Source organism: Oryzias latipes, chromosome 24, assembly GCF_002234675.1.
Source record: "Oryzias latipes chromosome 24, ASM223467v1".
Lineage (NCBI taxonomy): Eukaryota > Metazoa > Chordata > Actinopteri > Beloniformes > Adrianichthyidae > Oryzias > Oryzias latipes.
The window spans coordinates 7,267,217-7,294,593 of NC_019882.2; the positions used below are offsets into that span (position 1 = coordinate 7,267,217).

The 27,377-nt window shown below is 39.8% G+C and overlaps 1 protein-coding gene across 2 annotated transcripts in view; it reads left to right on the forward strand.

The window, feature by feature from the left end:
• The first annotated feature begins 7,984 nt into the window (after window positions 1-7,984).
• plekhg1 (pleckstrin homology and RhoGEF domain containing G1) overlaps window positions 7,985-27,377 on the forward strand; it is a 35,127-nt gene continuing 15,734 nt past the window's right edge. Inside the window, exons 1-2 of one of the 2 annotated variants that reach the window (XM_011491597.3) lie at window positions 7,985-8,235; window positions 21,493-22,034. In XM_011491597.3, the coding sequence (XP_011489899.1) occupies window positions 21,642-22,034 (393 nt within the window). In that variant the 5' untranslated portion in view covers window positions 7,985-8,235; window positions 21,493-21,641. Of the gene's footprint in view, window positions 8,236-13,054; window positions 13,397-21,492; window positions 22,035-27,377 lie in introns of those variants that run through there. The other variant, XM_004083584.4, reaches the window with a different exon arrangement.

Genomic DNA, 27,377 nt, shown 5'->3' on the forward strand with positions numbered 1-27,377 from the left:
TGATAGATCTGTGTTGATAACAATGATGAACTTTGGGAAACTTGAGAGTTTCTTAGCTTAATCTTCAGCAGCTGTCATGTCTGCTTACTGAAACTCTTTTAGTAATTTAGGTTACTGGATTTCTGGAAACTTCTTAAACTCTCTAACTAATTTCCTGTTAAAGGGGAGCTGACATGAATGTGGCTTTAATGACCTGTCATCTCCACCACTTATCTAAAAGTCCAACTGTGCCAGTAGAGCCCACACACTGCAACACTTTCATGATTTAATGCACTTGAGGGTGTGTGACTCAGTCGGTCTGTGGGCATGAATGAGAGTGCAAGAATGTCGCTCTGTGTAACAGGTGGTATCGATGTTTAGACTTTGTCAGCCGGACTCGGAACAAAAGCTGTGGAGGTCTCTGAATGCTGCCTGTCTGGCTGCTTCCACAGGCTTTGTGCTGCAAACTTATCTATGTATGTGTGTGAGTGTGTGTGAGAGTGTGTGGTCAGCTACATATGTGCACCAGCCATTGTGCCCTTGGCCCTCAGCAGATGTGGTCTGAACAATGAGCTGGGTAAATAAAAGGAAGTGATGTATAAATAGCCTATTACGTCTGCATGAGTGGAGTTCACGAGTGTGTGTGCGAGTGTGTGTGTTTGTGACAGAGTGATCCTGTTTGATCTTCATGAATTGTACTTCAGGAAGTTACTGTGCTGAGCTCTACAGGTGATGTTTGCTAAACTTCCAAATAGGCATACATACCCGGCTCTCTAACATGTGTTATCGCATTGATCCTTCAGGTCAATTTTCTTTCCTTGTTGTTTTTTTTTAACTGACTTGTAATACATAGAACTTGCGTCACATACTTTCTTTGGTTTGCTTCCACTCTTTGGTCTGTAGAAACGCCCTGTGCATTCACGTTACACTAAAATGCACCATCAAGTGAACCGAGACCTTTGTTGTCAACCGCACCATGTTATGTTTGTTCAGTCCACTTCAGAGTTCAGGTAAGGACGCACACCTGTCAGACAAAGTATACTATCCATGAAAAGGAATTCTGTGGGGTGTCAAACAATGTAAGTGCACCCTCGATCGCTTCTTCAAGCCTTTTACATTTTGGTCAACAAGGCAATTTGAAGGCCTTCATGAGTTCCTCTTAATGAGCTGTGAAGCTCGGTTAAAAATCTGTCTGAAAGTCACATCCTGTTGAGGATTGTGCATCGGGGCTACTGCTATAAATAAGAGCCTCCTCCCTGCTCCAACCAGCTCTGCTTGACTCCCTTGTATCCAGGCCACATAAAGGCCAGAATCTTGATCCATCTCCTCTTATATCACACATGGCGATGCTGGATAGAAGTGCTGATTTAATTATAATTGGTTTAGGTTGTTTATTTTAACAGACAAACTAAGAAAATGTTCAAATGCATCCACGTTTTTTTAGTCCTATTTTTCTGTAAATGGTGCCAGTGACACTTCAGTTTCCACTCTTAGAGGTTAAATGGACTTCTAACTGATCACATGCCTTGATCATTTGTGCTGAATTAGCCACATTTTAACAGGTCTCGCAGATCCACTCCAATCCTCTTCTAAACTATTTTCAAAGCATACCAAGTGGTGTTTTAATTATGATTATGCAATTTTTAACCAAAATGCTAAAACCTGTGTAATTTTCTTGGTCATAGTTTCTGCAGAGTGGCAGTAGTTTATCAGAAATACACCTCTGAGGTGTGAGCAGAACCGTTGGCATGGAGCAACTTTGGTCCTTTCTCCTTGGAGGACCTTGTTGCCCATGCAGCACATTTTCTGTGTCATAAATAAGCTCTGCATTTTTTTTGTCTGCTCCTGATTCACAACAATTTGGATACAGAAATACCCAGAAATGCAATTTTGAGCTTAAATTTCTTATATGTCTTCCATCATGGCAAAAAGGCCTCAATAACATTTTAAAAACACCAATTTCATTGGAGTCGGTCCAAACAATCTACTCATAAATTTTACAATTAAATAAATAGATTAAAATTGTCTACAAAGAAAGCGTAGTAACTGAATTTACAAAACAACATTCATTAATCTTATAAACCTGTTTTGTCCCTTTTGGGGTCATGGGGCTGCTGGAGCCCATCCTGGTCACTCATGGGTAAGGATGGAGGACATCCTGGGAAGGTTGCCACAAATTACACCTAGAATAACTAATTAACCTGGTTTGTGGGAGGAAGCAGAATCCCCAGAGAAAACCCACACATGGACAGGGAGAACATGCAAACTCCACACAGAAGGGTCCCCCATTGGTGTTCTGTTTCAGGTCCCCCAGCTGGGACTTGAACTGGGAGCCTTCTTGCTGTGAGGCAAGAGTGCTAACCACTGTGTCACCGTGCAACCCCTTACATGACAACAGTGGATCATAATAATGCTGACTCACCTGAACACCTTAGTGAGTCTGATAATCTCTGATTATCTTTAATCCACAAAATTTTCACAAATTACTAGAACTCCTAATTTATAAAACCTGTAGCACACATTTTTTGAAAAAAAAAAAAAAAGAACCTTGAGTGTTGAGGAGCGGATGGCTTGGTGGTGTAGTGATTAACACTCTCACCTCACAACAAGAAAGTCCTGGTTCAAATACAAGCCGTGAAGTTGATACCTGGAGTGTGCGTGTGTCAATTTTCTTCTTCCCACAGTCAAAAAACATTTATCTTAGGTTAATTGATGACTCTATCATCACTAGGCCTAATTGTGAGTGTGTGGGTGAAATTTTGTGAAAGCCTGGCCACCTGTCAAGGGTGCACCCCACCTTCACCCATCAGAAGGTGGGTTAGGCTCCCGCTACCCCACCATCCTGAAAAGGGATAAAGCAGGTTTGGAAAATGAATGGAGGGAGCGGCTGACTACAACAACTAGCAGAAACACCTAAACCTCTTTTCACAGAAGCATGGGCCCATCTTGATTATTGAAAAGAATAAAATGGACATGTTCTTAAATCTGATCATATTCAATCTACGTACTAAATCTAGAATTTATTTCAAAGTACTGCAGCCTGTTTGTGAATCACTCAAAGGGACTACACAAAAGAAGCTGTCTTTGGTTGTTTTAGGATCAGAAGTTGGGCTTCTTTCCAAATAAAGTCAAGTTGTATTTTTGTTCGTTAAGTCATATAATCTATATAATGTTAAATAATATTTTCTCTTTCATCTATTCATGTTTACTCACAAGATTCATCCAACATTCATGTAGCATCATTAAGATTAATTTCAGGTTACATTTAGATATACATAGTTGTTCCCCGTTTTTTCTTAACTGTTAAACCCTGTTTTTGTGGTTTTGCAGCACGCTGCTATTTGATCAGTAACGTCCAAGCCAGCAGTACATAAAATGTGTGTAAAGTCGTAAATATTTGTTTTTCTGGTTTCAGTTGAGGGGCATATTTTCCTCTCTTTGTGCATGTTCTTCCTGCTGTCCCAGATCCTGGGTTCTGTTACAGCTCCTTGGGGATTTGTATGGGTGTGTGCGTGTGTGTGTGTGTGCGTGTGTGTGTGTGTGGGCAGTTGGGTGTTGTCATTGAAGTCACTCATGGCCTATATTAGCAGCACACTTCAGTGAAACATGATACAGGTGGGGATCTCTGCAGTGAATCGAAAGAAAAAAAACAGAAAAACACACTCCAGTTTCTGCAGTCAGTCTCCATGTGTGTATCACATGACAATGTGGGGTTTTGACTGTCCTCAGGACCTTCTCTTCCTTCCTTTATGCGTAAAAAGTGCTTCGTCAGGACATCTGTGGCTGCCTCAGTGTTTATGGGGCCCATCTTTTGCTTGACCACATCTGGGTCGAGTTTAGATATTACAAACATCTGCACGAGTAAGTTTAGAAATTCTTTGTGACTCCACATCCTTTGTGTGTTGCACTCACATTTGTGGACTCTGTGTTTTTCCTTTTTTGGGAGGTTCTGCATTTTTTTCTTGAGTTTAATTGATACACTTTTTAACCAATGAGCACAGATGAGATAGCAGTTTTATTAAATTAGTTGGTAGATAAACTTAGGATGTGATTTTTGAGGGTAGTATTAATTTGCTTGTATTTGAAATGCAAGAAAAGTCTGGAAGTTAAACGGTATACTGTGTTAGTTTTTGCTCGCTCGCAGCCTATATTATTAAATCCTATGCACATCTTGACATTTATTCCTTCTGCTCATTTTGAAACCTTTTTTATTTGCATTCACCTCTGGAATTACTAATTTGCATCTCGTGTAAACACCAGCAATGGAACTACACTTCCTGCCAGTAGAGGGTGCCAAAAAGCTCTTCGCCATTTACTGTTGTTTTGCATAAAATTGAAATGAAAAGGGATGATCTAATGTATTAATTGCCCGTGTTGGCACATATTTCAAACTGTCATTAGACTTGGTAACTTTTTAAGGTAATAAATACCCTAATCCACCTCACTGTCAGGTGCCATGTTTGAGTTATTGGTTCACTTTGAAGTCCAGAACTGTTTAAATATTGTTATTTGTTTTCGCCTGCGCCTCGAGTTTCCACCATTTGTGGGATTAATATGATCAGTGGGGATATTTTTGCATGTTTTGAATGGCTCACAGAAGATTAGAAAAACCTCGGTTTGGGGCTTACACCTAATCTTGGGTTTACTGGTAACAAAACCTGCAATTTACTTTATTACGGTGACGGGGGGAGGTGTGGTATGAATAGGGAGAGTTATGATAGAGGAGGAGTGGAGGCAGACAAAGCACTGAAAAGTAAATTAAAAGGGACTATAGGAAAGAGTGAAACAGGGAAGCATTACGAGGAGACAGGCGGCTGATGGTCCGAGGGAGGGTTTGGGTTTTTTGGGGAGAAGAGCGGTTTTCTTCTGGTACTGTAAATAATTGCCGCTGCTTGAGTTGGACAGCTTTCATGGCTCCTTTTGTGTGGACTGATAATCTTGGGTTCTCTAAAAGAGAAGAGGGCCAGCAAGGGATCAGCTTCCATGGTTTTCAGCAGCATGGGAGAGGCAGAGCATTAGTTGCAATATAAATATAAGGGAAAATAAAGGGTCAAAAGGAGCCTGTTGGTGCTGCCGCTTTATAAAAACCCAAATAATTGGATTTCAGATGGAAAAAATTAAGTTTTTCTCTTGATATCCAGAAGCTTAATATTATGAATCTTTAAGAGGTCAAGAAAAGACAAAATCTCTCAGCTCAACTTATGAACGTTTCCTTTGATGGGTGACAACATTTGTGGTGATGCTGGTATGACAAAGCCATCACACGAGCATGATTCACCTTCATAATGATGTCACATCCTGTTTCACTCTCATTTGTAAACAGGCTTCTGAAGATAAGTGGGAAATGGGAGGTAGGGGTGGGGGTTCTTCCTGTTGTTTCTGTATTTTCCCCCTGCATCTTTATTCCTGTTGGAGAAAAACATCTGTCAACAGTTTATGATCCTCTGGATCTTTACTTGCCGTTATGGATCCAAGTTTGACCCTGGTTTTTTCTTTTCTTTTTTCAGTGTCAGGGAGATACTTCTAATTGTTGAGATTCTTTGTAAATTGATTTTCCTAATAAGGTCTGTTTTCTTTTTCAAATTCACCTACATTTATTTAGTCTGTAACAGCCCTGCAGGCTTTGCTTTTGAGCAAAACTTGGACCAGGGAAACACAGCAGATTCGGTTCAGTTGATGAAGAAGTAGATCTAGTAAACACTTCTCTGGGCAAACACTGATTTGGTCCTACTTTTCCTTACTACTTCAAATCCGATTTATTCACTCTTTTCTCTTGTATACTAATTTTTTTTTATTTTATTTTGAAAGGACATCACTCAACTCTACAATTACCAAGTCATCTAACTGACGTGCAGCAAGGAAATTATTTCATCTTAGTCCTGTAACCTCAAATTTGGAGCTTTTGCAGCTTGTTTCGGATACATTCCTTTATCTGAACTTTATTTTTTCCAGTCCAAATACTACTGTCTGATTGGTTAAACATTTAAAGTGGCTACCATTAACAGGTCTTGTGGTAGACTGTCCCCGAAGGTTGTGAGCTCAAATCCATGGTTGACTCATGAGGGCTCCTCAGCACTAAGAGGTTGGATTTGGGGGTTAAACCACCAAATGTTTCCTGAGTGTGTCTGTGTCTTCAGCTCACTGCTGCCCTAGGGGAAGGTTCAAATCCAGAAATTTTTTTTTACACATCTAGGTGTGAAAACTAACGTGACTTTAATTTTTGTAAAGTGCTGTAAAATAGAATGCTGAAAAAGAGAAGCATTGAACAGCAGAATCTAACGTGGACATCTGCATTCACTTATATTTTTTATTTTCTCATATTGGACTCTTTTAATTTCACTTTGAAGAAATTAAAGACCCACTCCAATGAAAATTGTGTTTTTTGTGTATTTAACATGTTCTTGTAGCATTTTTCTGATGATGGAAGATACACATAAAGAAAGTTAAGCTTAAAATTGCATTTCTGAATATTTGTTTGTGCAAATCATTGTGAATCAGGAGCAGACAAAAAAAAGCAGTTTGAAAAAGCTTGTGGTTATGATGTGCTTGAATCTGGCTCAAGATATGGCTAGATAGCTCCAATATTGATCACCACTTTTGTTGCACCGGTAATGTCAGGTTGGGGTTGTTAGGAGCTGTAAGTGTGTAAGCATGTAAACAAAGGGATGATGGGACATGAAGGCAGGCTCCATGTGAATTTCTAAAGAACTACTGGCACTCTGCAGAAACTATGTTCTTTGCTTTTTTTAATTTTGCCCTAAAAACCGAACAATCATATTGAAATACTATTGAGAACACTTTTAAAATAGATCAAAAGATGATTGAAGAGGGACTTTAAGAGTAATGCTTTTCCTGGACCCGTGTTTGCTTGTTTGATCCAAAGTTTAGAAAAACTTTTTCACCTTTTCCAACAAAGCAGGCCTTTCCAAGGAAACAAACTTTGATCCAAATGAATCAGTTCAAGTCAATTGCAATTTGGCTGTTTGGCTGTTTGTCGCTGTTTTCAGTGCAACGTGGAGCGCAGTTACAAGGCCCATCATGATTTTACAGATGTCTCTGATACGCTGGGGTAACAAAACTGTATTCATTCACTAGCTTGTATCATTTTCCTTTCTTCTTAGGCGCTTTTTAAAGAAAAAAAAGAGTGTGAAATGTGTTGTTGTTTGCCATCATGTCTTCAACATTAAATGTGTTTTCAATCAAATGTGAATCAAAGGCCAGGCTTTGACACCATCTGGGATTGCTGCTGTTGCTCGCAGTTTTGTTTTCCTCGGAAAAGCCTCGAACTGGCGAAAACAGGCCAGTGAGAAAGTGTGTGTGTGCTGACAGGGCCAGGAGCTGCCTTATCAATCCCAGGAAGCTTTGCTACCATGAAGCAGGAACAACAGCCACTGGCTCCAGTGCAAGGGACTTTCCTCCATCCTGCTCGGCTAGGATGCAGAACAATGGTCGAATAACCTGTGCATACACAATGATCACTTGATATTTGCTGTGTGTGCTCAGAAAGGTTCACAGCAGGCTGCACTTTCAGGAACAAAACCATTAGTTCTTTCACTTTTAGTTTTTAATCACCCTCCTACACTCCTTGAAACTTTGACATTGAACAATGTCTTAAACCTGGAAAACATCCACTTAGTGATGAGTCTGAGCTTTTCAACAAGACAGCCCATCTTTGTCTTCTCTTTTATCCATTTTCTTCGCTTTATCGTTTCTGTCTGACTCACCTAAACGTTACTTCCCATTAACTCACGCTAATTGTCCCTCATCTTCCGTTCCACGTCTAGGTGTGACCTCACAGTTTCAGTGACAGCTCATCTCGCCTTCTCCAATGTCACTCGTGTCGCCTGAGGTGCTGGCAGCCCTCCAGCTCTTATGGCGATCCCACACTGCAAAGTGAAGAGCAGATACTCCGTGTGGAGAGAGGGGGAGAGAGACCAGTCTTCCAGAAGTAATTGGTCAGGAAGTGGGCTACTTGGATGTGCAAGCTCTCCGCTCCTCGTCTCTCCCCCTCCCATTTCAGTGGGCAGTCAGTTCTGTTGCATTTTGGTTCCATCTGTCCCTCTTCTGCCTCTTCTCAGTGTCTCTTCTCCTCTGCGCTGACCTCATACTGTAGAGGTGTGGATCTAGTCATACCTATCTCTGAGTCATTGTATAGTTCTTAAATTTTCCTACGCTCTGACAAGGATCTAACCTGTGGACGCAAACTGAGATGTGAACTTTTGAGGAAAGGCTAATGATGGGACTGGTCTCTCTGAGGTGAGTTACAGGTTTGGGTGCTACTTTATACTTTTTTGCCACAAGAGACTTTTAATTTTTATTATTTTGAAAAAAAGAATTTGCATTAATACTTCTCCAACCCATCTCTGATCAGTATTGACAAAGTAGAGATTCAGTTTGGCTTGTCTGGTATAATTTAAGTGGTATAAAAATCGGATTGATGATGGATTCTGCTAAAACCAGGACATTATTTTTTATGCGTTGTTAGAGATTGGAAAAGCCAGATTTACGGATTTCACAGCTGCATCCTGTTTTCAAGGACTGAAAAAAAACACTGAGACTTTTCCTTTTGTCCTCTTTGCCACTTTACACCTAAAATATAGTCGGGTTTTCATCAGCCCACTATTTTCGTCTGCAGTTTGTGCTATGAGACTGTACTTATATTTGTGATGTCCTTTGTGGTGTGTCCTCATTTGAAGAGTCCTAAATGGAGCACCCAGTTTCTGAGGGACAAGGACTCTCAGACGTTGTGGGACAAACTTATTTGTGGTAAAATGAGTGCTTGCTGCCTGCTTAGCTTTGATTGTTTATTTACACCGAAGAGTTTGTGGCATTTCAGTTCTCAGGTTTATGAAAGCAAAACATTTAGAAAAAATGTAGAAAAAAAAAGTATGAAATGCTGCATTTGATTTTCCTACAAACTCAATAACCTTTCTTCTGTTTATTGTGAATCATTGTATGTCTGTGTGTGGGAAAAGCTTCTCTTTTAGTCTTAGCTGTCGTGAATTTTAATCTAAAGCCAAACACAACTTCCTACTGATTTCCGTCCCTTGATGCACAATAGACGTACAAATGGATCAACTTTATTGCAGGTTAACCTCCAATTATGAGAAAATCACTCTGCACTACAAATGAGAGAGAAAATATTCTTCTGTAAAAGCCACAGTGCCCCTCTTACATTTTGTGCTCATTTTCTGATGATCTTGATTTTATTTTTTATTTTTTTATTATTAGAGCAGAAAATGCTTTTCTGGTTACAGCTTTAACCAATTTAAGGAGATTTGTGTTTTTTAAAAAGATCTTCAAATGTTGCCTCTGTTAGATTTTCCTTTTTTTCCTTTCCTTGGAAAATGTGAAATTCCTGGACTTGTTCTGGCATTGCAAGTAAATTGCTGCTCTAGCTAGGAGGAAGAAAAAAGTATTTGACAGAAAAACTTTTCTTCTATTATAGTTTTTAAAAGTTTTTGAGAAGTCAGTCCTTTTTTTTAACTTAAACTGACAAGCAGCAACATTGCATTTATTATTCATGACCTCAAATAGACAAAGTTAGCTTGAAATTAATTTACTGATGCGCTGAACTTTAATAAAACAAAAAATGTATGGCATAATTAACCAGGACCAGTCAATAATGTATTTAAAGTGGCTTCTAACCAGACGGTAAGGTGGTCATTATAGCGTTTTAGCCTGGTTAGATGGTTCTGCTCATCCAACTTCAGTGCTAACTTTGCCATTGAGTGTCCAAAGACTTTTATTATCGTTAAGATTTGCTCCAACAGAGCAACTCCAGAACTTGATTATTGTAAATGTTTGTTTTGGGTCATTTTCATGTTGAAAGACCCACCAGAGGATTGAAACTATGCAGGCAAAACTGTCTATTCACTTTTTTTTTTACTTCTGACTTTAAACAACAACAAATAAGCTTTTTTTTTCTATCACAGTGCAAAGTTTGGCCCCAGTGTTAAAAAAAAAAAAACTTCTAAAACTAATGTTTGCAGCTTTTATACTTGAGTCTACCTTTAAAGCTGCTGCTTGTGGATATGAATCGAGACTGAATATGGGCATTGGTGCCGTGACTGACCACCCAAATGTGATGGCCAACAAGAATTCAACAACTGAAAAGTCTAAAATTATTCACAAATAAACCTGAAATTAAATTAACAAACATAAAAACCCAACAACAAAATACAAAAATTCAATAAAAGACAAAAAAACATACGTTTTTTTCTTTCATTCCTAAAACATCAGAGTCACATATGCAAAAAGGAAAATTCTTTAGAGTGACTGTGATTTGAAACTGAGACAGTGTAGAGGAGGAGGAAGCAATAACAACTCTAACTTATTTTAGTCACCTTTCAGGTAACACAAGGACATGAAAAGCCTTTCAAAAGGGAATAAATATGAATTATAAGTTTAAAAAAAAGGAGGAAAAGTAAAGCCTGAAACGTGTGAGAGGACTGTGTGCGCTCATGATCTGTCTCTTTAAAGTCGGTACATGGAGGGAGGGGGAACCCCCCCAGCAAAGCTCACAATCCCCTCACTCACTGGATTCATCTCTTTCTATGCTCTCAGTCAAGTCCTGGGTGTTACCACAGAAACAGCAGACAGCTGAGAAAATGAAAAATCTGTTGGACTGCCTGAGCTAGAGATGGACCTCATATCACACACTTAGTAAAAACACACACCCACCCACACACACACACACACACATACTCTGCTCCAATAACAAGCGCATCGTTTACAGCACAAATGGTCGGTGAACCCTCCTTCAGGATTTGCACCGCCTGGATGTTCTGAAGCAGTTTATTGACAGAGACATGTCTTTCCTTTTTTCTATCCTGTCTGTTTCTCGTTGTCTCACCCATGGAAATGACTGCCTTGCTGTTGTCATAGTGACCTCTGTAGCGCCCTGCCTCGGAGATCTTGGCAACCTCACCAGCCCTCAAACCATCATTTCTTCCTCTAGCTGCATGAAGGGAATGTGAGAGAGCTTCATGAAATGGGGTGTGGTGGCCTTGTTCTGGGGGTATTTCTTTTTGATTTTGTTCATCTTTAACTTTTTAGTGCAGCTGCTACCACAATGCAAGGGTTACACCGTAGATTGTGGCCCGCCCATTGTATTATCTACATCACAAATGCGCTCTTTTTCAGATGGCATTTATCATCTGCTCCTGATTCACAATAATTTCAATAAAGAAATACTCAGAAAGGATTTATTACACCTAACTATTTTAATGTGTGTCCTCCATCACCAAGAGAAAATGCCAAAAGTACACCATTTTCATCTGAGTAAAGAAATCTAACTTTGTTTGAAGCTGAAATATTGTTTTAGCATCCTTAATGATGCTCAGAAGTTTGGAGAATAGATTTTAGAATTTAAATGAATGTAAATATATAATGGGTATCTGATGTGTGAATGTATCTACTGAAAGTTTAAAGTATGTTTTCCTTTTTTCTACTAAAACAAAGGTGAACAGAAATAATTGTTCAAATCCTGAGTTTTCTTCTAATTATTAAATCTGTGAATTTGGCAAAGTGCAGGATTCTTTTTTGAGCAAGATGAGTCGAGGTGAAGCTCTGGGAGCACGCAGAGGCCATCAGATAAGAAAGCCTGCTGGAAGTTATTGTCATCAACAAGTCATGCTTGGCTGAACTGATGACTTTAGGAGTTTCTTTCTGCAAGTTTGTCGAGTTAAAGGTGCTCATTATAGAGCAGTTGCGTGCGTTAGAGGTGGAAGTCAGCAGGGAGGGGGGCTGCAGGTGAAGGGTTCAGATTGAGATTGGAGCTTCAGGGCCTTCATGGGTCAACGGCCCCTCGAGCCATTAAAGAAAGAAGTTTGGAGACTTAGGGGTCTGTTCAATTTGTGTGTGTTTGTGAGAGAAGACCAGGGGGTCTTCATTTTTGCGCCGCTCAGGAGAAAAGGGGGACCTCATGCTGCTGGGAGCAGTGCTGGTGTCAGAAAAAAGGACCAAAAATTGTCGACACGTTTGCTTTCGAGCATGAGACTAAGGGCTGATGGGCTCAAGTGTCACGCTGACCAGACACAAGCCCCGCCGTGGATTCTATTTATTTGTCCCGCCACGGACATGCTGTGTCATACACCATGCAATCAAGCTGAACCCACAAACTACATTAAAATTTCAAAACTAAGTTAACTAAAGAATTATTAATTACCCTGACAAAAAAAAGACAACAATTTTACATCTATAAAATTCTACTTTCTGCTATTTTGCAAACCAGTTTTGTTGGTTGTTTTGTTAAAATAATTACGTTTAGGGTTAATTTGGAAAGCTAAAAAAGTAAAATAAAGTCATTGCTTAAATGTTTTCATTTGAGTTAATCCTTGAGCAGCTTTGTTGGACAATCTGGTCCTGAAAAACAAGGATTTTTATGAGCAATTAAACTAAATTTAGTCTGGAATTGTGTTCAAGCATCTGTTTTAACACTTTTGGACCAAAAAGTTCAATAAATCTAATGACTGGAAGAAAGAAAAGCTGAAAAACACTACACATTTAAAAGTAATTTTCAGATTTATCTTTATCTTTCATGAAACCCAAAAGCACTTTTTTTGAGATTATATCATACATGGGTGGTGACAAATAAAATTGGTGACCTCTTTTCTCTTTCTTTTCGTTTTGCTCATTCTATCCAGCCTTTAATCTGCGACACAATGAACAGTGCAGCGTCTCGCACTTGACGAGGAGCTTTTGTCTGAGTCGGCTCTTGGCCTATTGATCATCCATAACCCCCTTTTTCCTTCAGATAAAGTGTGCGTCAGTGTGTGATCTCTGGAGCTGTGTGCAACCAGCTGCCTGCTGAGCGTGCAAGAGGCACAATAATGCTGCCCTGACCTGCAAAGTGCCAAAAATGTGTTTAATTCGTGGAAGACAAGAGAAAAAGACACAACAAATTAAAAGCATTTGATTTAATAAAAGTGATTTTTTTTAAAGGAAAGCTGGTGTGCATCTTCTGGTTTCTTGTAATCTGGTGCAGGAGAGTGGGAGGAGTCAGGGGGAGGGGAATACCGACTGCAGGGAGGGCGCAGGAGAGTAGAGGCCAGTCACTTTGACACACACTCATGCGAACACACACTTGCATGCACACATTGAATATGGAAGAGAGGTAGGGAAGCATTCAGAATGAGAAACAGACAGAGGAGATCTTCGACAAACTGAAGGCAGGGACAGAAAAGTGAGTTAGGGAGAAAACTCTGGGCTCTCCTGAATGTGTTGAAGCCCTCTGGAAAAACAAAAAAAGTCTTAACATTTCCAAGAGTTTTTGGAGATCTAAGGATGTATTTTCCCCTCAGTTTTTGTTGGAAATCTTTTTTGGAATACTCTGAACATGCAACCCTGTGAGGTTTCTCCTTAAAGCTGTTTACACAGTTTGTGTGTAAATTGGGTCAGGTCACAATGCCAACAGGTAAGGAAAATCGGTTTAGGTCAGTTTCTTTCTTTTTTGTCATCTCTCTTTAAAAGCAACAAGTTTCCCCATAGATGGAGTGACGTCTGCATGAGAATCGTTTGTATTATTTCAACCACAGAGCATCAAGAAGCTAAAATAGGGGTTCTGGCAACGGGAAAAAAAGTGCATTTTTTGCAACAGAAATAAACAGAAATTTGTGTTTCAAGTGGTCAGCAACATGTCAACTTGAGTTGCCTTTGTACTCTTTTGATGACTTTAGTGTTTGTGTTATGTGCGGTATGTTGCCCCACTCCAAATGTGTTTGCAACCCTTCTTTGGAAGCACTGCAGAATGAGCAGCTACTTGCTTGTTTTGTCACCTCTGGTGTTGATTGGCTCCTGTTTGCCTTCTCACAGTTAAATCTCGGGTGATGCCGACGTGATGTATCACACCGCTGCTCCTCTGCACTCCCACCGGTTGTAAATCTCGTCGACAGATGTAGTTATAATCAAGAGCGAGGATGAATGCTTCCAACTTTATGGTCCGCAACAACTTCATTTGTGTTATAACTCAGTTTCTCCAGGGACTGCTCGTGTGTTTGCTTCCTGTGGTTGAGTGTGGGTTAGACTGAGTATTGAAATGCCATTCTGCAGCCTGTGACCCAAATTAGAGCCTTGAGGGCAGCAGCTGGGGGAGACTACAAAATGGGATAGAGTGGAGAAGAGAGGAGGGGGAATAATTACTTTTTAGCGCGTAGTCTTTGGTTTGGAGATGAAGGAGACAATAGAGTCCTCCTCCTCCAACTCTGTGTCCAGCCCTATAAGAGGGGAGGGCATCAGCTGCCTATCCTTAGCAAAAAAAAAGGTTGCACGGTGGGGGCATTGCAGCTAACAACCAGTAAGAAACACTATTTTTGTGTGTGATTGTGCATCGATTGCAGACGGAGTCAGGCCTTTAGCTTGAAATCCATAAGAGGGTTAGGGTGTGCACCAAGGGTCATACGGGTGTCTGGAGGGTGGGTGTGAGACCTTGCGCGTCTGAAAATAGGGACGGCTTGTGGCCACATGCTTTTCCCATAGCTACACACCGGCGCTGTCAGCTGAAACGACACTGCCCTCCTCACAAATGTGTACACTGGTAATTACAAAGACTGCCAATGAGAAGCTTTGATCTAAAAGTCCCAAGGGGGACATGTTGGTTGGGTGCTCACCGGTCCCTGCAAAAGCTATAAATGTTTATACCTCATTAAGTTAAAGAAGCTATTTGTTATCAATTAGTGTAGCAGCTGGAGACATTAGCTCTTGTTGGTGAGGCTGTGAAAGTCGTGACGTTTAAACCCCTTTATGAAGATTGACTGGATAAGGGCAGCTTTCTTTTACCTCTATGTAGACTTCATATGCATAAAAAAAACAGCCACAATGTCACACAGGTTCAATGAAATCCCGCCTCATGCCTCCAGTCCTTCTGGCTCTCTCCACGTCTGCAACCTCTGCCCCCTTTCTTCTTCAGCTCCTGCTCCCCACATTTGTTTGGCTCTGGTGTGAAATCCAGAGCGACACTTTAAGGTCCTTAGTGTCAGTTGAGATCAAGCTTGTGTCTCTATCAGAAAGGGGGATCTCTCCTATGTCATCATACTCAGCAGAAAATGGGAAACTTAGTAAAATAAACTAAAAGATAGTTTTAAAGTTCAATTCCCGTTGCTTCTAAGACACAACGCAGTATTCAAAATGCAATAAGAAGATGGAAGGGGAAAAGAACAAGAGTGGGTGGTGTTTGACCCTTGGCCTGCCTTCCCATCTTTTCTTCCTACTTTCATTCCTCTGGGATATCCCCTCTTCATTCCTCACTCTCTTGCATATCCCTCAGCTTAAAACCGCTGCCAAAGAAAAGACAAAGACAACTGAGCTGCAGGTCACTGAATGCTCCGTCTTCCATCTTTTAATTTAACTCTCATTGTCATCACTTGAGTCAAAACAAACCCTTGGTTTGTTTTTTTCAGATGTTTAGAGCTCCCTGGTGTGCGCTTCTGGCTGCAAGCTGAACAGATGGTCTTAAACCCAGGTCCTGCATCATAAGACTACAGGAAAATCAACTTGTGTATTCTGATTCAGAATTTCTGCTTTTCTCTCTGTTTTTTTTTAAAGTCTTCAGGCTTTCAGTACCAATTATTGATGAAAAACCTAAAATATTTTACAAAAAAATGTGGGGATTTGGGTTTCATTTTTCAAACATACTGCGATGATCCAAAACCTATGATGCTGATTAAAGTAAACGTTCCTTCTATTTTTGAAAGTGTGCGGACAGAAACATGGTTTGAGCCTTCAGGATTGTCCCAAGTTGGGAAAAATTCTGACTGACCTGCCAAAAGTTTGATGAGATTCAATGTGAAATGCAGAGAAGAAAGGCAGAAGGAAAAATATTCAGAAACAGGAAAAAGGGATTTCTACTTACCTAGGAATTCATCAACACGATAAAAGTTCAAGCAAAAGTAAAAGACTGAAAGTTAAAAATCATAGATAGTTTCCTAACTGACTGTCCTTTGGCTCTTTGGTTTTTCAAAGATTTCTCAATGTAAATGATGGGCAACATTTTCCCATAATGCTTCATCACACCAGTGAACACCATATAAGGGATTTCGAGGATTTTTATATAAAATCCTTGATATTTTTTTTCATCTTTGATTTGTCCATAATAATGTCAATTATGGATGTAGCCTCCAAACCAAATGGGTATTTTCCAAAAATGTTTCTTTATTCTATTAAGCAACAGTTTTTTGTACTCATTTGTGTTTTTCTGCCATAAAATCTTAAAATTAGCAAGAATCATAAATGATCAGTAGTTATTCTCACTTGTAACACAGATTATTTAAAAAAAAACTCAATTTAAAATATTTGAAACGTGGTGAGGTTTGGTCTTGTTCTGCTTGAATTTCTATTGAGGGGACTCCTGCCTTCCTAAAAAGGTGACATGAGATGTTCGCATGTCCATTATAGGACTCTTAAAAGCTGTCGAAGCTACTTGTGAGGCTCATCGTGGCTGTAAAGTGACTGCAGTGTTCACGGCTGTTTGCTGACCTCTCCACAACGAGGAGCACTTCAGGTGACCATAAAGTGCAGCTGAAGTGGACCAGTTAAGTTCAGCGCGAGTCATTAAATCTGGCAGGAAGTGAGGTTTATCAGGCTGATTTGCATCAGAGGGAGAAAAGCAAAAAGCTTCTGTTGAAGCAGCAACAGGACCCTGGGTGCTTTTGTCATGTAGTCACAGACTTTTTCAAAAAATGGAAATAGCTGGTCTTTAAAAGCTTTGATTTATCAAATATTACAATATTGAAGAATTGTCTTGATTTTTCACATTAAAAAGTTTTTTTTTAATGTAAGAATTCATTATTTTACTGATAAAAGGTCCAAAATTCAGTTTTAATCAAGGTTTTCTGTTGAAAACACTATTGTGATCCCCCCAAAAAAATGTTTTGGAATGTAAACTTGTCAAAAAAAAAAGGACTGAATCAATTAAGACTCCAAAAAAAGTTCCTTCAGCTTACAAATAAGAGTTTCTTGAGTTCTAAAAGTTACAGTGGCCCTGAATTTTATCTTTTAAAGTATTGCGCCTACCTTTTTATATTTTTGGAAAAACATCTTAAAAAAATCAGAACAGCTTGTTCAGTGTGTTTATTGTCTTATTGTAGCCGGTCTGGTTCTTTCTGGTTGTTGCCGTTTGCCCTGCAGCTGGGTCTGACACTAAACATATTAAATCCCTGCTTCTTTGTATGAAGTTCAATGAAAGCCAGAGTTTGAGGCCAGGTTGCTCAGACACTTGATGTATTCACTCTCCCTCTGGCGTGGAACACAGCCCTCACACATTAAACTAATCCTCCAACGCACAAGCAGTGACAAGCAAAACACACGCAGCGGGGAGAAACGGTCCTGGGCCGCATGCTGAGGACCATAATTACAGCTCGTTTACAAGGATCATGTTGAACATAATCTGGACAGTAGGTATAACTGAAGTTTGGTCATCTTTGCTCTCAGCGTGCGTACATGTATGTACAAAGAGCCAGTTCACCCAGGAAACGGACAGGGTGTGCCCCAAACACGGTGCTGGAAGGTGGGAAGGAGGGGCTGGGCAAACACAAGATGGGGCAATCTCCCAGTGATGTTTGGGTTTGGTGTTTGCTCTTCGTGTATGTTTGTTGCACACGCATGACCTCTGCGTGCTCACATCATTAAATAATCAGCAGGGTTTGTCTTATCATTTGAAAATTAAACAGTGTGCATTCCGTTTCAAATATGACAGCTAACTGTGGCGATAATAAAGACTTATCAAAGCGTAGAAAGCAGCTGGTGATTGATGATATATACAGCCTATTGTGCATTGTGTAAATGAGAAACAATATGTTGTACACTTTTTAAACCAAAGCTATAAGTCCTTAAGCCCATTTAAAAAAAAAGTTTTCTTCAAAACATGGACTTTTGCCTGAAACAAAAGTTTGACATGCATGCTAATAAGTTCCGGCTGCAGAGACAGTGACCATCCATCAACATGTCTGATCTCAGCTTATTACCTAAAGCTGCTTTACTCGTCTTGTCTTTTCATCATCCTGCAATCACAGACACTCAAACAAAAATGTCCTTTCTTTTTAAAGCTAGCCCTCATCTTTATGTGAGATTCCATGGATGTGAAAAGTGATCCAGCTGATGCTGATGGCTGCTGCATGTGCTATGTTTGTGCTCAGTCCCCTCTTTTTTCTGATCTCTAATTGTAAAAAAAAAGTGGGTCAGTTCTCGGAATGCAAACATTTGGATCACTGCTCTAATGCACTGGCAATCACTTCCAAACTTGTTGGAGGAAAAAGGCTTTTCAAGCCTCTTGAGTGATTACTGTAGCCCTTTCCTGCTTTTCTTGGCATGGATTGATCAACATTAAAAGCAGAAAAGGCTATTATGGTGGATGTACATGTCTTTTAAAGATGCATCTTTTCTAAGAGTTGATGTGTGTGAAGAGGGGAGTGACGGTTCTTTAAAGACCCACTCTGATAATCTTTTAAGCTCTTTTAAAAGTGTTTCCAGTGCTCTATTACCGTAGTTATAATTGTGTCGTTTTTAGCCAAAGTCAACAACCAAGTTTCTACAGAGCGGCAGTAGTTTATTAAAAATATGCCTCTGAGTTACTGTTGGGGGAGCAGAAGCCTTCCACCTTCACCATCATCCATCTGTCTACACACTCCCCAGCTATCTTACGGCCCCCCACAACCCCAACCTAACACTACAACAACAATGGTGAGCAATATTTGAGCTATCCAGCTGTAGAGTTTTGAGCCAGATGCCAGGAAAACTAAGGCGTGCATCGGATCTTTGTCTGCAAGTGGATGCATCAGAATGCAGCTTGCCATAGTAACTTCTACATCACACCTACAGGCTTTTTCCAACACCATTTTCTCATCTGCTACTGATTCACAATGATTGGAATAAATAAATACTCAGACATGCAATTTTAGGCTTAGTTTTCTTTATATATATCTTCCATCATGACAAAGATGTAACAAGACAAAACCCCAAAACATAATTTTCATTGGACTGGGTCTATAATGAAACTCTCTTTGTTGCTAGAGTTTAAAACCAGACTCACTCAGACCTATAAAGGGATTCCAGCAGACCCAAAAGACCGTCAAGGTGTCCCTTTGCAAAGAATGAGTTTTTACATACCAGGGTCCTTTGAGTTTGAGCTCAGCTTCATGCATTTCAATCAGAACCTGTGAACTTGGGGTTTTTGAAGCGAGACCAGTTTAAGGTGAACTGCTGCTACTGCCGCTGCTGCTGGCAGCGTGAGAGTCTCACCCTTGTACAGATGCTGGATATCACTGTTGCCACAACATGGCAGCTGCTGCTTCAACTGAGAGTTTGTCTTTGATGATAAAGACGAGTGTCAGGCTCCTGCTGAGGTGGTATGAGCCTCTCTCATGTAATTCCACCCGTGCTTCATCATTCTGCCTGTTTGCTTTCTGTTCCCATCAAAGCTTTCCTGTGAAGGGGACTTTGAGAAATGTTGAGGGAAACTCTGGCGGCATGTGTCCGACTCGCCGCATGTGTGGTTTTACTTCAGTTGGCCTGACTGTAAGGCCTTGAAAGCTAATCATATCTTAACAGATTTCCACACACAGAGTGTCGGCCAGTTTGGCAGTGGCTCGATGCCAGAAAACCCCTGTAAGTGCACACAAACTTGTCTGTCGTCTAGAAAGAAAAAGCCTTCATTCATAACTCTCGCTAGATTGCTCTCAACTGGTAAATCTTGTTCCACTCCAATCAACTTTTTATCTATTTTCAAAGTGTTCCCAGTGGTCTTTTAATTATAATTATGTTGTTTTCAGTCAAAATCAAAAAACTTGTGTCATTTTCTAGGAAATAGTTCCTCGGAGTGGCAGCAGTTATGGGCGGGGCCGTTGGCACAGAGCAACTCCAACCCCCTTTTCCGTCACCCATAAATGAGCTGTCTGTTTATATGCTCTCCCATCAGCTTACAGCTTCTGACAGCCCCAACCGAGCATTATCAGTTGAATCAAAAATGGCGAGCAATATTGGAGCTTGCCATTTTTGGTGCACCGAGAACCAGTTTTGAGCCAGATGCCAGTTTGGATGAGGAAAATAAAAACGTTAACGGATTGATTTTTCTGCAAGTGGTTGCATTAGAATGAAGCAGAGCATGGAGATTGCGGCCCACGAATAGTATTTTCTATATCTTAAATATGAATTTTTTCAAAAAGAATTTTTTTGTCTGCTCCTGACTCACAACGATTAGAATAAAAAAATACCTAGAGATGCAATTTTGAGCTAAATTTTCTTTATACATGTCCACAAGAACATGTTAAAAACAAAATTTTAATCAGAGTACGTCTTTAAATCACTTTTGCATGAATTCTTACATAACAGTATAAATCCTCTGCCTCTTTTTTGCGTTTGGGTGGAACTGAGGACAAAATTGTTTTTAAAAAAAGTGTCCGTTGAGCGGTTGGTGATTAGTGAGTCGGACTGTGGTCAGCAGGAATGTCAGGAATATTCAACAGACTGTAAAAATGTTTGCGCCTGTAAACAGAAGCTCTATTCTGTGGCGTAATATGAATTTCAGCATCTCTGCTCGTGATGCATTTCACTCACAAAGCAGCATATAGTCGTTTGGGGAGTTTTGTGCCAAACTACTGTAATAGAAAGCCTTAAATATACAGTACAAGTAACCCCATGTGGAGAGACTATGTATTAGCAGTGAGAACATGTGTTTAGATGCAGAGGCAAAGCTGTTGCCTAAGCTGTAGTGCTACATTAAAACACTCAGTTGCATTGATGAATCAGTGGAGAAGTAAACTGTAAGGAGGTCAGAAAATGACTCTGTTTTAGCTCATTTATTATTATAATGTACATATTCAATGCAGGTATTTATTTTTAGATGTTATGGTCCTTCTGAGAGACATAAAAAAGTAGAGGATGATTAGAAGGTTCCCTTTGATACATTTCGGAGGTCAAAATGCTGAAATCAAAGCCAGTCTTCACAAATTACTGGGTAGCATCACAGTGACCATCGTTTTACCAAGTCATTGGTTTCAGGCTTTGACAGAGTTGTCCGGCTTGTCTAGATTAGTTGATAGGTTTTCCTGGCATACAAGAAACATTTTCCATGTTTGCTTGTTTTTATAGCATGAGGAAATCTCTAAGGCGACCATCATTTTTTACATTCAGATTTCAGATTCTTTATTTGTCATTCTTGCTCAGCACCAAACTTAATAATCTTGCTTTGGTCACAGCAAAACAGCATCTAGACATCACAGTAACAGAAGGAGCACATAGGCAGGTCAAAGCTGGTGAGTAAGGTGGATGTAATTCAAATTAAACAGAAACTGTACAAGAGATTTTGTGCAAAATGAGATTTGTGCAAAATGGCAAACACAAGGTAAAGAACAAAGAACAAAAGGCTACTGGTTTCATTATAACTAATGAGGACGTTGGTGTTTGAATGGGTTTTATAGTTTTATTTATTTTCAGATTTGTCAGATTGTCATTCAGATGACATTGTTTTGGAAATGACTGAAATGATTGATTATTGCCAACCTTCATCCGTTTTGTCTTCAGACGACTACAGCTACCTGCCAGATGTGTTGCCTCCTCTTCCCGAAGTCCCGGACTCCGGCTCAGCCCTGAGCTCTGTTGACGTATCAGCCCGCTGCCTCCGCAACTCGTCTTTCCGCCACGCTTCTTTGCGGTACTGCTCAGCCATCAGCATGGACTCCTCACCTGACAGCACCGAGAGGCCCATCAGCTACGGGTCCACCTCATCCTCAGCTTCCTCCAGAGACAGTCACTGTTCACTGGGCAGCCGCTCCACTCTTGTCTCCTCCCCACACTGTAACCCTGTGACCTCGGACTGTGACTCTGGGGCGATTCGGCTGGAGCTGGTTCCAGCCAGGCAGCTGGGATGCAGGGAGGATGATGAGGGAGAGGATAAGCAGCACAGTGGACAGAAAGCGACAGAACATTCTGAGCCTGAGATGAGTCCTGAAGGAGGAGAGAGGACGGTTCAGGTGCAGGGACCCAAAACGTACGTGGACCGAGTGGTGCAGGAGATACTGGACACAGAGAGGACGTATGTGCAGGACCTTCGCAGCATCGTAGAGGTATTGAACAAAAATCCAAAATCTTTGGAATAAAAAGATATTTAGGAAGAATGATGGGAGCTCATATATTCTTAAATTGTACTTTTATGAGTTTTACTAAACAATAAAGTCCTTAGACTTCGGGAAATGGCCGTTCTGCAATCTCTTGCTCGTATTTCATCTGAAAAGATGACATTTGCGTACAATATAAATCCATCTGGCACACTAAATAAAGTAAATATTTTTTTTTTACCTGTAGGAGCAGAAATCTTTTAAAATCACAGTTGAAGCCAATGAAGAGGCTGCGGTCAGCTCTCTAAAAATTACAGTTTTTCTCAGCCTTTCTACAGAAAGAGTCAATTTTGACAAAAGTTGAAGAATATTCCAACAGAGTCATGTGTCTTTGGAGAAATCTCTAAGTATGCTTATCTCAAAGAGACACAAAGCTGCAAAAAACAATCACAATTATCTTTTTTTTTAACACGTGATCATGTTAATTTGTAGTTTCATACTATAAAATTATCACATATGATTGAAATTACTCACCTATTGTGGAATGAGAAAAAACACTGAATCACACATTCCATAGAGGTTCTTCTGGCCTTTTTGTTTATTTCTTCACATGCACATTTAGTTGCTATCAGTATTTGTTTTTTAAAATAGGTGCTAAAAAGGTCCTCATCAGAGCCGATTTCACTGGGACTACACTAAAAACACTGTACCCACTTTGTAATGCAGCCGGTTGCAGAATGAAGGCCTATTCCCAAACATTTGTTTTTTATCTTATCCACATCATTTGATTTAAAAACAATAAAAAACCTATGGTTGCAGAACCACAGCAGACCTCAAAGTCACCAAGTTCCCACACATGGAGATATAAAGTAATCTTGACACAGCATTGCCTCCTTAGGAAGTTCCTTTCTCTTACTAATCTATGGCCTACAGGCTGCATTCATACAATAATAGCCGGAAACTGAAACAAGAATATGTTGCTTCCAATGTCAAATATCTCCTTTTTACCGTAAAAAGAAAAACGGTGTCGTATTTTATACCTGACTCTTTACCGTCATTGAAGGTGTGTCAGCCTGCAGGACCATGATCTTTTCAAGGGGGCATCAGAGCTTCAAAGTTCAAGATTTAAAAAAAAAACATCTTTTTTTTTCCTCTCACATGTTAGGCTAACTGCTCATTGCTTGCTGAAAAACCTTAAACACAATACGGTCACTTGTGCTTGCAGGTGGGGTTTGATCGAGTTACAAAACACCAGTGTCTTAATGTTACCAACACAGGCACACAAACGCATACACACTCCAACAAATGCAATTGTTTAGTGATGTTAGCTTTGAACTGCAGGAGAACAAATTGCCTTTAGCCAGTGGCTTTGTTAAGAACTGAGCTTGTTCTTCTTCTAACCTCTTTTTTCTCATTTTTTGTGAAAGTTACACTAAGCCGAAAACCCTGAGCTATAATTTTCGTTATAAACCTTAATTATTAAAACTGCAGCTTAAAGGAGGAAAGTGATGAGATGATTATTAGTAGCACGTTATTTTTGTGGCTTTGGAGTGCCAAAATGATTTATGTCCCACCACCCTCCTCTCCGTCTTGGCCTCATCTGTGGAGACACAGAGGTCAGGAGATTGAGCGCAGAAAGAAAAGTAGGAAGTGGGGTTTAGCTCAGAGATAACAACGCCCAAACTCGGCCAGAAAAACACTGAACAGAGCTTAAGAGTTGCACTTAATGACCCGTTACTGCTTCGGCTCGGCAGACTTCCATTACCATTAGTGGGTCAGACCACCCAGCCCCTGGACAGCCGCACTTGGAGCAAAATCTTCAGCAGGACACACGTTTAGTCTGTCCTCGCTCCTCTAAAGTTCCAGAGAACATCATGGAGGGATTTGAAAAACATTTTAACTTCACAATTAGGCAATCATGAAAACAAAACTGCAGAAACTATAAATGCAGCGTCCTGTATCCTGCAACCTCCGTTTAGTTAGTTCTGCTGCCCAGGCTGCTTCCATGCAAGAGAAAAGGGTGTGACTGCCCAAACACAAATATTTACCCAGACTCCCCCCTCTGCTCACCTGAGTTTCATCTGTCAGCAGCTCTCTTGTTGTTTTTGCTATCTTTGTATGGCTTTTTTCTGTTCATTGCTATATTTACAGAACCTGCTTTACTATTGTCCATTCCCATGTGCTTTCTGAGGTCTGCATGTGTTTGTGCCTTTAGTTTGTGTTGCCTCTGGAGGACCACCCTTCTTTACCTCCATCAGAGTGCTCAGCCCAATCCATCATCCACAAACCACATTAAATAGAAGGCTTTCCTCTATCCTCTGCTCTCAAATCTGGAACCAATGAACCGACTGTTTGAAGTTGACCAGGAATCAGGGAATTCTCTGGAAACTTCACTTTTTCTGTAGAAATCCTCAAGCAGCGAGATTTGATTGTTTACACTCCGCATGACCTGCCATGATCGCTTCCTACTGCAGGGCAGAGTTTTGGCTGTGTTTGGTGTCCGAGAGGTTAATGGTTAACACATGAAAGTATCCAGTTTGGACTTGTTGTGTTTGATGCTGAGGGAAGGAGTGGACCCTTAGGTGTGTGTGTGCAAATCAGCCCATTGTTGCTCTCAGCGACGTGGAGTGTGATGAGTGAACGGGTCAGGCAAGGTCGGATCTCAAGCATCACCTTACATTTTTAACAACAGTCAACAAATTCTAAACATAAACAAACGCCTGTCTTGGAGCACCTTTTTCCAGTCAGTCCTTTTGTAATTTAAACCCTAAAACCAAAACTCGTTGGACGGTTTTACGTGTCAAGTCATCCAGAACGGATTAGCTCTTCTCGTGTGCCAATCAAGGATAAGAGATTAAACAAAACATTCCTTGTTCAAGCTGCAGAATAAAAAAGAAAAACATAAAGTATTACCTAAATCCGTTTGTAACAGCAACTAAACAATACCAAAAGAGATTGTCTGAGATAAGTGTTGTATTTCAATGGATTGCAGCAGTGTTAAGAGAAAAACTTTGCTGAAATTGGCAACAAATTTGCATTTTTTGACACACAGAATGTAGGAGCCAAAGGGCTTGAAACTGTTTAGCAAAGTTCTATCTTCTTTGATACACTGAGACGTGCGACGGCAGACTTGACTGACGCGCCAAGCGGGCTGTCGTTTTCCTGTTCGACGAAAAAAATGAGTCTTTCACTCCGATCAACTTTGCAAATAGTTTGTTTCTTTTAATATTTACACTACTGAACGAATTAAACTTCCCTTTTGCTTCATTTCCCGCAAAAGCAGTCAAAAACCCTTTCTCCATCTGGCTCATGCACACCTGTCTGAGGTCAGGTAATCAATCAATTTATAATTAACGGCAAAAAATGAAAACAGCGACACCCACAGGACAATTTCTCAATGGGGCTCCTACACACAATGTTCTGGCAGTTTTAATTATCGTCTTCAATCAGTCAAAAATTATTTAATCCTCACAAAGTCCAGTTTAATTTCTCCCACTTTTTGCCCTCTCGAAACTAGCTTTAGGACTGTCGACATATTTATTTTGAGAGAGTTTTTTTTTCTTCATGAGGTCAAAAGATTCAAAGAAATATGCAATTTAGCATCAATTTACTCAAATTTGCACTGAGATTGTGTGGAATAACAGGTTCTGTGAGGGAGTTTCTAGTATGAAACTACAAATTGTTTGGGGATCATCAGAAAAATCTATGAAACAAACTAGTTTTTCTTCAGAATATGATTCATCACATGAAAGTTGTTGTTTTTTTCAATTTTTGCATTTTTTCAGGCAATTTTAGGATTATAATTCATAATTCTATAAATGTAGGATTCACCTTTAACTAATCCTTTTTTAATCGTACATAAACAAGCAGAACGTTTCTGCTTCTCAGGTCCTGTAGTTAAAAAAGCCGGTTCGTCCTTGTGGAAAACTGGTGGATTTTAATCGGTTCCAGTGTTATGTGCATGTTTGCCTCCCGTCATGAGGCCGATGTGCTTGGATGGTCGGTTTAATCGCCTCCAGTAAAAGTTGTTATCAGAACTTAATTCACAGATCAGAAGATGTAACTTTCTCCATTTCACTCGTTCCATTTCACTTGTGATTGAAAATAAAAGTGATCAGGTTTTTATGCAAACTCTGAAACCTAAAGCTATTGCATAATCTTTCAAGTGAAACAACCATTTACAGCTTTATCTCAACCGATAGACCTTGACTAGATTGACATTGTAACTGCCAGCAATGGCATTTGCAAGTTGTTTTAATCTTAAGTTTATTTATTAATTTCAGTTATAACCGAAAGACCTTGACTAGATTTACATGCATATCAATATTCCAGTGTTAATTTAAATATGCTCACATTCTAAATTTGACATGGTCTTGTGAACCAGCCTATGGCAATATTGAGGAGAATACAGGTCAACTAAGCTTTAAATTTCAACAATTTGTCCACATTTCTACTAAAACTAAGTCATTACACTTGAGATGAGAAAGCAAATCCATTAAAATGACTCATTTTTAGAAAGATTGAATTTTTTTCAGTTGTTTCTGCCAGCTTATTAAGATGCTCTTCTAATAAAATAAAATTCATCCCGGTAGCATTTTACCATTAGATAAAACATGTAATGCCATGATTGAATTTGATTAATAATTAGACAAATGTACTCGGCGAGATTTAAAGTTTTGCTATTTCCATTTGGAAGACTCTAGAGTTAACAGTTGATGTTCAACAAACAGTTTGATGGCTTCTTTCATCAGCTGCCAGAGTTGACTGAATACAGCGTTTCATCCAGTCTGTCATTTAGTAAACTTTTATCAAATCCCTGGAAGATCTGGACTCAAACAAATGGATTATATTTTTAAGTCTACTTGTAGAAAAATACTAATAAAGTGTTTGAACTTGTAGTATTTGACCAAAAATATCTGTAAATAACTCTGAAATGAGAGTCTGTAGCAGAAATAAAGCTGTCTTATGACAGCATAGGCATTGGGGTTTTTATACTTTAAACACAATACCAGGAATATTTCTGTTCTTGTGTAACGTGTGCAAAACACTCTTTGTTCTCCTACTTTTGTCTTGTTTAAGAAAGCGACATAAAGGCTTTTAATTTTGTTATTTTCTTTTTATTGCCAACAGCACTGATGTCAGCAGTGATAAGATCTGTAAAGTGAAATCCTCCACAGCAAACAATAATTCTTATTAGGTCTCTTCATCCCAGCAACCATCTGATGAAGAACTAGATTGCTATCACAACAAAAACAGTGGGTAATATTAACCCTAAATAACAATCAATGGCTCTAGATTGGTGGTAAAGAAAATGAAAGGCTAGAATAGTTGGATGTTTCATTGTGAAAGGAC